The 12,207-nt window shown below is 43.8% G+C and overlaps 1 protein-coding gene across 2 annotated transcripts in view; it reads left to right on the forward strand.

Moving 5' to 3' along the window:
- PRKAR2A (protein kinase cAMP-dependent type II regulatory subunit alpha) overlaps positions 1-4,250 on the forward strand; it is a 70,802-nt gene extending 66,552 nt beyond the window's left edge. For both annotated transcript variants that reach the window (XM_006065144.4, XM_044933963.2), the window contains exon 11: positions 372-4,250. In XM_006065144.4, the coding sequence (XP_006065206.1) occupies positions 372-505 (134 nt within the window). In that variant the 3' untranslated portion in view covers positions 506-4,250. The remainder of the gene's footprint in view (positions 1-371) is intronic.
- The last annotated feature ends 7,957 nt before the right edge of the window (positions 4,251-12,207 follow it).

Consider the following 12,207-nt stretch of genomic DNA (forward strand, 5'->3'; position numbering starts at 1 on the left):
GCTTGCACAGTTTGTGTGACCAACCAGAAATGGGTGAATGTGTTCTTTTAGCAAACATTCGTGAGCACTGACAATAGCCTGTGAATAAGACTGGCATAGAAGCCCCCAGCCTGTGTGGAAAGAGCAGAGACGCAGACTGGTATCCAGGGCTGTGCGGGGACAGAGAGAATGGGTGCTGCTATGCTCCGCAAAGTCTCAATAGCAGGGCTGTGTCCACATAACACCCCGTCTTTTTCAAATGTCCAGTATCCAGTAGTCTGATTCCTCCGACAGGAATGGACATATTTAAGAAAGGTTTACATGAGGGAAGCGACTTTGACTTGCTGGTGTGGAGAACTCATTCTCTCCCTCACCTCTTTCTAACAATACAGTTATGGATGTGCAAGCGTTCGAGAGGCTGCTGGGACCCTGCATGGACATCATGAAGAGGAACATCTCGCACTATGAGGAACAGCTGGTGAAGATGTTTGGCTCCAGCATGGATCTGATCGATCCCGGGCAGTAGGTGTGCCACACCCCAGAGCCTTCTCAGTGTGACACCAGAAACTTCCGGTCAGCCACAGAACACAAACAGAAGACATGACAGAACCATTCCTGCTGTTGCCACCACCGCTGCCATTGCCATGGCCGTGGGCACTTAGAAAACCTGAAAGTCAGCACTAAAGGATGGGAGAGGTTCAACCCACACCTCCACTTTGCTTCTGAAAGTCCGTTGTTAGACCACTCGTCACAATCACTCCAACCCAGTCTTCACATCTTTGTTTCCAAATGGCATGTCTCTCCAACAATTTAAGTGCCTGATACGAAGTCCAAAGTGTAAACATCTTCCTTTCCTCTCTTGCTGCTACTATGGCTTTTGAAAGTTACCACAGGTTGGCACAAACCTGTGGTGTAACTGTAGACACCTTCCCCCAACCTCTCTCAAGGAGGGACATGTTGTAGCCTTCAGTCTCCTCATCTGTCTTTGGAGAAAGTCCACATTTGTTCACAGTTGTAGCCTTTTTGATTGTACCGTTTAAAGTGGTGGCAGATGTGATGGAGGCCTGTGGGCCTGTGGCACTGTACTGTCTGCGGACAGTGGCACACGACAGCTGTCCCCCAATTCTCAGTGATGCTTAGGGAGAGGTCCTGCCCAGGGCCCAGCAGGTCAGCACCCCAGAGCTCACTGATCAGTCATCGGAATCCACGTTAGAGCAGAAAACTGGGGTTTGGCACATTCTTCAGGTAGCAGAGAGCCAGGGAAGGTTTTCTGGGTTGAGGGGTGTGTTTTCTTTTGTTTTAGCACATTACTTTTCGTTTTGTTTAATCTCTGTGCAGTATGCATGAGTGGATTGCTGTCTATCTATAAAGAGCCAGGGTCTGGGACTGCCATTGCTGTATCTGACTTAAATATGTTCCTGGGCCACTCCTGCCTGTCTCGTTTCTAGTCGTTTCTACCAGCTGATGGCATTGTGCTGGCAGAGCCCTTCCCTTCTACTCCAGAGTGGTTATGTAGCTTTGCTGTTGAACCATCAATTTTTAAACTCTTTAAAGAAAAAGCAGCTATCTTTATGGAAAAAAAAAATTTTTTCCCCTCTATTTAGAGAATTCCCCTTGCACATACTCCTTTATATCAGTTTGTCAGCTGACTCAAGCATTCATCCTAAAGATCAACTCTTTTTGTTTTAAAAAAATTGGTATAGTGTACAATTTCGTAAAATTACTGCAAAGACCTTTCTAATTAAGATATTGGGATATTTGGGGTTCCAGTTGTTAATCCCACAGGAAAGTAACTTAGCTTTTTTTAACCTTTTGATTATATCAGGTAGAGTTCTGATGAATTATCATAATTAACTAGATATATTTCAGAATGAAATTTTTTTCTTCAGAATGACCTAGAATCAGATGTTACAAGAGATCCTAAGAGCAGTGTGACATTTACCTAAAGATAAATTTGGATGTCATAGCCACGTTTATATTAAATCAAGAGGCCCTTTCTGATATTAATTTTTTAAACTTGTATATCTCAGTGAATCCCTGGGAGATTAACATGCTGGGGCTCAAGTCATCCCTGTTGTAGACAGCGATGGAGCCCATGCAGTCACCATTGCCCTCTTAAACCAGGCTGTCTGCTTTTGCCTCAGACAGTATAGTTGAGAGATCTTTAGAGCGGCGGCTCATCATCGCCTTGCTCGGTTCTCCCTTTTCCTTGTTCTCCATAAATTGAAAGCAGAAAGACTCTCAGTCAGCAGCCTGTGTTGCAGCTCTCAGAATTGGGAAAGGTTGTAACTAATACTCCAAAACCGGCAGCTAGCACCGGGAAAGCCTGTGTGGTTTTTCCCCATGATTTTCCAACATTCTTCTTTTGTATGGCATTGCTTTATTATCACATAAATTAAGAAAGCAGACATTGCACTTTAGCAGACAAGAGCCATGCCTGTCTCTCACGCAGGTAACAGGTACATTGGGCTTCAGGAGTGACGCAGAGATCTCGGCCCCCCCCAGACTGTGTAAGGACTCTGTGAACACGTGCCCCCTTACACCCCCCCACTCTATCCCCATGCCAGCATTAGTTAGGGCCAGCTGTGAATTCTGAGCCAGTCACTCCTGCAGGCTGCTAGGGGTAGGACTTCTCGTCCTGCCCTCTTTCACATCCCAGTTCAGTCTTCCCCTTCATAGGAGCTCTGTGACACCCCCAGCATACTGACGGTTTCTGTTTTACAAAGTAGAGTTCATCAGGTTTAAGTCTTCCTGCTCTAACTGCAGATGGACATATGGATCATCAGTCCAAACCCTCACTGCCTTTAGGGCCCCTTGAGGGTCTGGCTTGAGGAAGGGAGTCAAGGGACCAGTGTGAGTGAAAAGGACACAGCTGTTACCAAGGCACCATGAGCCTGACAGTGTTCCAGTTTTTCCTTACAGCACGGGGAGTCGAAGGCAGCAGACCAAGTTTGACTCTGGACGCTACTGTCCACACCATGTTGTGCAAGCCCTGTGCTGAGAGCTGAGCCTCACGGGGAGGAGCATCTATTGGGAAGAGATCTTTCTGATCATTGTTTTATATCGTTCTCTTCTAGGATGGGTTAGAGCTTCATGCCCTCCGTTCTGGCTTTGCTATTGATTTTGCATGGTGGAGGTTGTTCCTGAGAGCCTTGAGGTCTAATCTGCAGTATTATTTTTCCAACTGGCCCCACTTTATCACACCCCCCTCACCCTCTTCTTTTGGTTGTATTCTCTGAAGGAAGGTTTCATCTTCCCTGTCCTCTTAATCCTTCATACTTACATGTTAATGTGTTATGTATGATTGCAGTAGATTCTCAGAAATCCGGGCGGAGCTTTTCTTTGAATGGTTTAATGAGTGAATTCAGCAGCGAAGTGTCAAGAGATGATTCTCCAGCCAGGAGAGGTACTGTTCATCCTCTTACTGCCCAGATTCTCTAGTCACAATGGTCAGTGAGGTGCCACTGGCGCCCAGCACCCCCTGGACACACAGCATCTCCATGTCCTGTCATAGTGTACAAACAATCTTCTCATTTATGGAAATTAAAAGAGCATTTTTGCACAGAGCAAAAGGAAAAAGACCCATGAATGTCATCTTTTATATTTTGTTTTCAGTTGGCCAATGTTGGAATTTTTGTTCTTGACATGCACTTGTAAACCAATCTCGCCAAGATACAAGTTGTTTTGGCTTTTCACTACAATTACCTCTTGTTCCTCCTGTCTTGACTGCTGACGTTGCTCAATGATTCTAATGTCTATTTTATGGGAAGCAGCCTTCCCGTGGGTTTCCTTTTACACACTGCAGGGCTATCTTTATACTTCAAGGGAAAAAAAAAATAGGAGAAAACTGTCACCAAACTCATGGGGGATTTGCAAAAAACCATTTAGGCCACCTTGAGTGAAAGGTAGATTCCTCATTGTTTTTCTGAGCTCATTGTAGTAAAAGAAATCTAATTCAGCATTATTGTGCTACCTCAAAGGTAAAAATGTTGTAAGGTCTTTTTGGTCCTGAGTTCTACACATACTGTTTGAAATGTCTTTCAATTAGAATTATTTTTAAATCACGGGGGAGAATCTTGTTTTAACCTGTTTTACACTTGTATTTTAATCTCTGAAGAATAAGTGATTAGAAAGTAATCAATTCTTGCTCTGTAGTATTGAACATATACTTAAAATCATTGTTTGCCATAAAGAAGGTTGGGTTTTTTAAAAGGAAACTCTAGGGCTCGGCTTTGCTCTTGGTTAATAAAGGCTGACAAATCACGTCTGAATCTTTGGTGCAACCTTGTGTTGTTTTTGTCCTCTCCTTTCAGGACTCTAGGCCATCACAGCATTCATCTGGCGGATACATTATTGAGATTTGGGTGTGAGCTCTTGAAAATTAGAAAGGGGACTTCCCTTGTGGTTCAGTGGTTAGGACTCTGCGCTTCCACTGCAGGGGGCACAGGTTCAATCCCTGGTCAGGGAACTAAGATCCTGCAGCCAAAAAGGGAGGCAGGTAGAAAGAGAGATTATAGAGAATTGGCTCACACAGCTATGGAAACAGGCAAGTCCCTAGATATGCAGGGCGAGTTGGCAAGTTGTAGACCTAGAAATGCTGATAGTTCAATTCCAGGCTGAGTCTGAAGACCTGAGAACTGAGAGTCAATAGCATTGTTCTCATCCAAAGACTAGTAGGTTAAAGACTCAGGAAGAGATGACATCCCACTATGAAGGCAGTCAGGCAGGATAATTCTCTCTTTCTTGGGAGAGCCAGGCTTTTTGTTACGTTCAGACCTTTAACTGATTGGATGAGGCCTGCCCACATTAGGGAGGGCAATCTGCTGTACTGAGTTCATTGATTGAATGTTGTGTGCATGCATGTTAAGTTGCTTCAGTCGTATCTGATTCTTTGCAACCCTATGGACTATAGACCACCAGGCTCCTCTGTCCATGAGATATTCCAGGCAAGAATACTGGAGTGGGTTGCCATGCCCTCCTCCAGGGGATCTTCCCAACCCAGGGATCGAATCTGAGTCTCTTCTGTCTTCTGCCTTGGCAGGCAGGTTCTTTACCACTAGCGCCACCTGGGAAGCCTGATTTCAATGTTAATGTCATCCAAAACCACCTTTACAGAAACTCTCAGAACAGTGTTGGACCAAATACCTGGGCACCCCATGGCCCATAAGTTGACACATAAAATAAACCACCACAGCATGCTATTTGAATCATTTGGGGATGGTATACAAGGGCATCCAGTATGTCTCTTGCTGGGGAATGATATGCTCACTAATGAAGCCCAGTAGAGAACATCTCCTATCTGACAATATTAATTACTTCCTTCTCTGTAGCGTAGTTATTGGCTTCCCTAGTGGCTCAGAGATACAGAATCTGCCTGCCAATGCAGGAGACACAATTTCTATCCCTGGGTTGGGAAGATGCCCAGAGAAGGAAATGGCACCCAATCCACTATTCTTGCTGTGGAATCCCATAGACAGAGGAGCCTGTCAGGTTACAGTCAACAGGGTCACAAAGAGTCAGACACAACGACTAAACAACAGCATTGTTACAAACAGAACTAGCAACGCCTCTGTGATAGCCCACTGTATTTACAGTTTCTTTCCTGGTGACCAAAGGAAGCTCATTCTATAACAAAATCATGTTCCACATCGATCTTGCCTTCACCTGACATTACAAAAGGGCTAAGTAACAGGTGAATATACAAAACACCCACGTGATAGGCGTCTGAGAAACTGGTTGCTGAGCTATGCAAAGCCAAACTGGCCTTGTTTCGAGGCTTTAAACATTAAATGTGGTTTGGCCTTTGTGGTTTTGGTGGTGGTATTACTATGAACACTTAAGAAGTGCCAGGAAAATGACAGGATCATATGGTCCACAGCCTTTGCCTTGAAAAGTGAACATTATATGAGGACTTTGCTTTCTATTATATGTTCTAACAGGAAGCTAGAAAGTTGTGCCATCAAATTAACTGAATATATCTTTAGTGATTTTAGTGCATCAACTTTTTAACAACAGAACTGAAACTATATTACTTATAATGTGATAAAGGAGATTAGAGTTGTTTCACATCATTCATGTTAAATATGAATTTTGCTTTCTTTACACATTCTCTCTCAAGACAAATGTCCCATCACAGATGATGGCCAGCAATACATGCCGTTATCTGATTGTTTGGAGAAATGCAGAGCATCAGCCAGGAACATACTAAATAATCATTTGTGAATTCAGATGAGTGTTATCTAAGTTCTGAATTAGAATGTCAGTAATTAGGTCTAAAAGTATTAGTTGCTCAGTTGTGTCCAACTCTTTGCGACCCCATGGACTATAGCCCACCAGGTTCCTTTGTCCATGGAATTCTCCAGGCAAGAATACTGGAGTGGGCAGCCCTTCGCTTTTCCACGGAGGGGATCCTCCTGACCCAAGGATCAAACCTGGGTCTCCTGCATTGCAGGCAGATTCTTTACCATCTGAGCCACCAGGGAATCCAATGAGCAGTGTGAAAGGGCAAAAAGAAATGACACCTAAAGATGAATCCCCCAGGTTGGTAGGTGTCCAATATGCTACTGGAGAAGAGCAGAGAAACAGATCCAAAAGGGATGAAGAGGCTGAGCCAAAGCAGAAACAAAACCCAGTTGTGGATGTGTTTGAAAGTAAAGCTGTAACAAACAATACTGCAGAGAAACCTAAAATGTTAGGTCAATGATTGAAGGTTAAATTGGAAGTGGTCAAACAGAAGATGGCAGGAGTGAACACGGACATTTTAGGAATCAGTGAACTAAAATGGATGGGAATGGGCAAATTTCATTCAAATGACCATTATATCTACTACTGTGGGCAAGAATCCCCTAAAAGAAATGGAGTAGTCCTCATAGTCAACAAGAGTCTGAAATGCAGTACTTAGTTGCAATCTCAAAAATGATAGAATGATTTTGGTTCATTTCCAAGGCAAATCATTCAATATAACAGTAATCCAAGTCCATGCCCCAATTACTAATGCCGAAGAAGCTGAACAGTTCATTGAAAACCTACAAGACCTTCTACAACTAACACCAAAAAAGATGTCCTTTTCCTCGTAGGGGACTGGAATGCAGAAGTAGGAAGTCAAGAGATACCTGGAGTAACAGGCAAGTTTGGCCTTGGAGTACAAAATGAAACAGGGCAAAGGTAACAGAGTTTTGCTAAGAGAACACACTGGTCAAAGCAAATACCCTCTTCAACAACACATGGACATCACCAGATGGTCAATACTGAAATCAGATCGATTATATTCATTGAAGCTGAAGATGAAGAAGCTCTTAGTACGTTCAGTCACTCAGTCATGTCCGACTCTTTGCGACCTCATGGACTGCAGCATGTCAGGCTTCCCTGTCCATCACCAACTCCCAGAGCTTGCTCAGACTCATGGCCATCGAGTCAGTGATGCCATCCAACCATCTCATCCTCTGTCGTCCCCTTCTCCTCGCTCCTTCAAACTTTCCCAGCATCAGGGTCACTGGAAGTGAGTCAACTGAAAGTTGACTGGAAGTTAGTCACTTCAAATCAAGTGGCCAAAGTACTGGAGTTTCAGCTTCAGCATCAGTTCTTCCACTGAATATTCAGGACTGATCTCCTTTAGGATGGACTGGTTGGATCTCCTTGCAGTCCAAGGGACTCTCAAGAGTCTTCTCCAACACCATAGTTCAAAAGCATCAATTCAGCGCTCAGCTTTCTTTATAGTCCAACTCTCACACCCATAAATGACTACTGGAAGAACCATAGCTTTGTCTAGACAGACCTTTGTTGGCAAAGTAATGTCTTTTTTTTTTTTTTTTTAAGTAATGTCTTTTTAATATGCTGTCTAGGTTGGTCATAGCTTTTCTTCCAAGGAGCAAGTATCTTAATTTCATGGCTGCAGTCACCATCTGCAGTGATTTTGGAGCCCCCAAAAAATAAGGTCACTGTTTCCATTGTTTCCACGTCTATTTGTCATGACGTTATGGGACTGGATGCCATGATCTTAGTTTTCTGAATGTTGAGCTTTAAGCCAACTTTTTGACTCCCCTCTTTGACTTTCATCACGAGGCTCTTTAGTTCTTTGCTTTCTGCCATAAGGCTGGTGTCATCTGCATATCTGAGGTTATTGATATTTCTCCTGGCAATCTTGATTCCAGCTTGTGCTTCATCCAGCCTGGCATTTCACATGATGTACTTTGCATATAAGTTAAATAAGCAGGGTGACAATAGGCTGCCTTGATGGACTCCTTTCCTGATTTGGAACCAGTCTGTTGTTCCATGTCCAGTGGAAGTAGCTTTATACAGTCAGCAAAAAGAAGACTGGGAGCTGACTGTGACTCAGATCATGAACTCCTTATTGCAAAATTCAGACTTAAATTGAAGATAGTAGGGAAAACCACTAGGTCATTCAGATATGACCTACATCAAATCCCTTATGATTATACAGTGGAAGTGACAAATTCAAGGGATTAGATCTGATAGAGTACCTGAAGAACTATGGATGCAGGTTCATAACATTGTACAGGAGTCAGTGATCAAAACCATCCCAAAGAAAAAGAAATGCAAAAAGGCAAAATGGTTTTCTGAGGTGGACTTAAAAATAGCTGAGAAAAGAAGTAAAAGGCAAAGGAGAAAAGGAAAGATACACCCATTCTAATGTAGAGTTCCAAAGAATAACAAGGAGAGATAAGAAAGCCTTGTTAAGTGAACAGTGCAAAGAAATAGAGGAAAACAAAAGAATGGAAAAGACTAGAGATCTCTTCAAGAAAATTAGAAAATATATATATTAGAAAATTAGAGATATGAAGGGCAAAGATGGGTAAAATAAAGGCCAGAAATGGTATGGACCTAATGGAAGCAGAAGATATTAAGAGTTGGCAAGAGTACACAGAAAAGGTCTTAATGACCCAGATAACCATGATGGTATGATCACTCATCTAGAGCCAGACATCCTGGAATGTGAAGTCAAGTGGGCCTTAGGAAGTTTCACTATGAACAAAGCTAGTGAATGTGATGAAATTTCAGCTGAGGTATTTCAAATCCTAAAAGATGATATTAAAGTGCTGCACTCAACATGCCAATAAAATTTGGAAAACACAGCAGTGACCACAGAACTGGAAAATGTCAGTTTTCATTCTAATCCCAAAGAAATGCAATGCCAAAAAGAATGTTCAAACTGCCGCACAATTTAGCAAGGTGATACTCAAAATTCTTCAAGCTAGGTTTCAATAGTATGTGAACTGAGAACTTCCAGATGTACAAGCTGGGTCTGGAAAAGACAGAAGAACCAGAGATCAAGTTGCCAACATCCACTGGATCATAGAAAATGCAAGGGAATTCCAGAAAAATATCTACTTCTGCCTCATTGACTATGCTAAAGCCTTTGACTGTGTGGATCACAACAAACTATGGAAAATCCTTAAAGAGGTAGGAATACCGGATCACCTTACATACCTCCTGAGAAACCTGTAGGTCAATAAGCAGCAGTTAGAACCAGACATGGAACAATGGACTGGTTTCAACTTGGGAAAGGAGTATGTCAAGACTATATTGTCACCCTGCTTATTTAACTTCTGTGCAGAGTACATCATGCAAAATACCAGGCTAGATGAAGCGCAAGCTGGAATCAAGATTGCCAGAAGAAATATCAATAACCTCAGATATGCAGATGATACCACCCTAATGGCAGAAAGTGAAGAGGAGCTAAAGAGCCTCTTGATAAAGGTGAAAGAGGAGAGTCAAAAAGCTGACTTAAAACTCAACATTCAAAAAAACTAAAATGGGGACTTAACTGGTGGTGGTTCAGTGACTAAGACAGTGTGCTCCCAGTGCAGGGGGACTGGATTTGATCCCTGGTCAGGGAACTAGATCCCACATGCTGCAACAAAATTCTACCTGCCACAACTAAGATCCAAGATCCCAAGTGCTGCAACTAAGACCTGGCCCAACCAAAAGAAAATAAATATTAAAAAAAAAAAACCTTAGATCATGGCATCTGGTCCCATCACTTCATGACAAATAGATGGGGAAAAACGAAAACAGTGACAGACTATTTATTCTTGGGCTCCAAAATCACTGTGGATGGTGACAGAAGCCATGAGATTAAAAGACACTTGCTCCTTGAAAGAAAAGCTATGACAAACCTAGACAGCATATGAAAAAGCAAAGACATCACTTTGCCAAAAAGGTCCTTCTAGTCAAAGCTATGGTTTTTTCAGTAGTCATGTACAGGAGAGTTGGACCATAAAGAAGGCCGAGCACCAAAGCATTGATGCTTTTGAACTGTGGTGCTGTAAACGACTCTTGAGAGCCCCTTGAACAGCAAGGAGATCAAACCAATCAATCTTAAAGGAAATCAGTCCTGAATATTCATTGGAAGCACTGATGCTGAAGCTGAAGCTCCAATACTTTGGCCATCTGATGTGAAAAGCTGAGTCGCTGGAAAAGACTGTGATGCTGGGAAAGATTGAGGGCAGAAGAAGGGGACAACAGAGGATGAGATGGTTGGATGGCATCACCAACTCAATGGACATGAGTTTGAGCAAACTCCAGGCGATAGTGTAGGACGGGGAAGCCTGGTGTGCTGCAGTCCATAGGGTCGCAAAGTTGGACACAGCTGAGTGACTGAACAACAAACAACAGTTAGGTCTGACTCAGCTCATTTGCTCATGGAACAAAATCTTGATTACCTGCAGTGGATATTCCTGACAGTGCTTAAATTCCAGAAATTATCAAGAGTTATGATACTGGGGTCTGAAGGGCATTCCTGGACCTTTCCTCCAGTGCTCTGGAGCTTATCCTCGTGTTTCTGGACTCACATAGAGAGCAGCTCTAGTCTCCTGCCTCAAGGATGATCACGCTCCCAGTGCCTGTGGTTGCCCTTGGTCATGCTCCTCTTCTGTATATGACTCTCACAGCCTTTTCTTTTTTTTTTTTAATATTTATTAAAAAATTGTTATTTATATATTTATTTATATATACCAGGTCTCTGCTGCAGCAAGTGGGCTCTTTTTTTTAATACTTACTTTTATTTGTTTACTTGTTTGGCTGTGCTGAGTGTTAGTTGTGTCCTGTGGTATCTAATTCCCTGACCAGGGATCAAACCCAGGTGCTCAGCATTGGGAGTGTGAAGTCTTAGCCACTGGACCACCAGGGAAGTCCCAGCAGGTGAACTAGTAGTTTTACCGTGTGGGATTTCGTTCACCGACCAGGGATTGAACCCCGGCCCCCTCCATTGCGAGAGTAGAGTCTTAGCCATTGGACCACCAGAGAAGTCCCTCCCTTTGCCTCTTAAAGTGAGCAGTTTGGACACACAAGCACACAGCGTCCCTCACTGCCTTGACTTGCATCACATGATTATGGTTCCCAAAGCATCTGGGGAGCCGGCCAAAGAGAAAGACAAGATTTAAGATTTTTACGCAAGGCTCCCTCCAGGTAAGGACTTCTCAGAAATTGTCATCTTCATGCTGCTGCTGCTGCTGCTGCTGCTAAGTCACTTCAGTCGTGTCCAACTCTGTGCAACCCCTGGTGGTGCAGCAGCCCACCAGGCTCCCCCGTCCCTGGGATTCTCCAGGCAAGAACATTGGAGTGGAAAAAAAAAAAAAGAACATTGGAGTGGGTTGCCATTTCCTTCTCCAATGCATGAACGTGAAAAGTGAAAGGGAATTCGCTCAGTCGTGTCCAACTCTTCGCTACCCCATGGACTGCAGCCCACCAGGCTCCTCCGTCCATAGTCACCCTAAATATCCAGATGAAATTTGGCCAGAGATGCCTTGCTGACCTGGTTGCTTCCGTGTCTTTAGTGTGTGACATTTCTTCCCCTTCCTCTTTGACTTCTTCCCCAACAGAATCCTCCATCCTGGAGAATCTTTCTATCCTCTAAAACTGGTCATCTGGCTTGTCTTTAAGTACACAGGGTCAAGCAGTGTGCAGCCCATCTGAAGACTACAATGCTGGAGGCTGAGTAGGCTGGAACATGAAATCAAAGGGGGACTGGGCGCTGTCCCGACGCTCAGAAGCCAGCAGGACCTGACTGTTCATCAGTCAGTCCATCCCCGCAGGCGGAAGAATGGGTGCATGCCAGTCCACTCTTGGGGAAGGCAATGGAAACAGATGGTATCGGCCAGGGCTTCACGGCCCTTCCTCCCTCGGCAGAACTGCAGGGCAAGGGTCAGAGGCTACTGTGTGTGCTCCTGAGAGCAAGGATCTAGCAATCTCCTCTCTGGCCAGGCCCTC

This window comes from Bubalus bubalis, chromosome 21 (genome assembly GCF_019923935.1).
Source record: "Bubalus bubalis isolate 160015118507 breed Murrah chromosome 21, NDDB_SH_1, whole genome shotgun sequence".
Classification (NCBI taxonomy): Eukaryota; Metazoa; Chordata; class Mammalia; order Artiodactyla; family Bovidae; genus Bubalus; species Bubalus bubalis.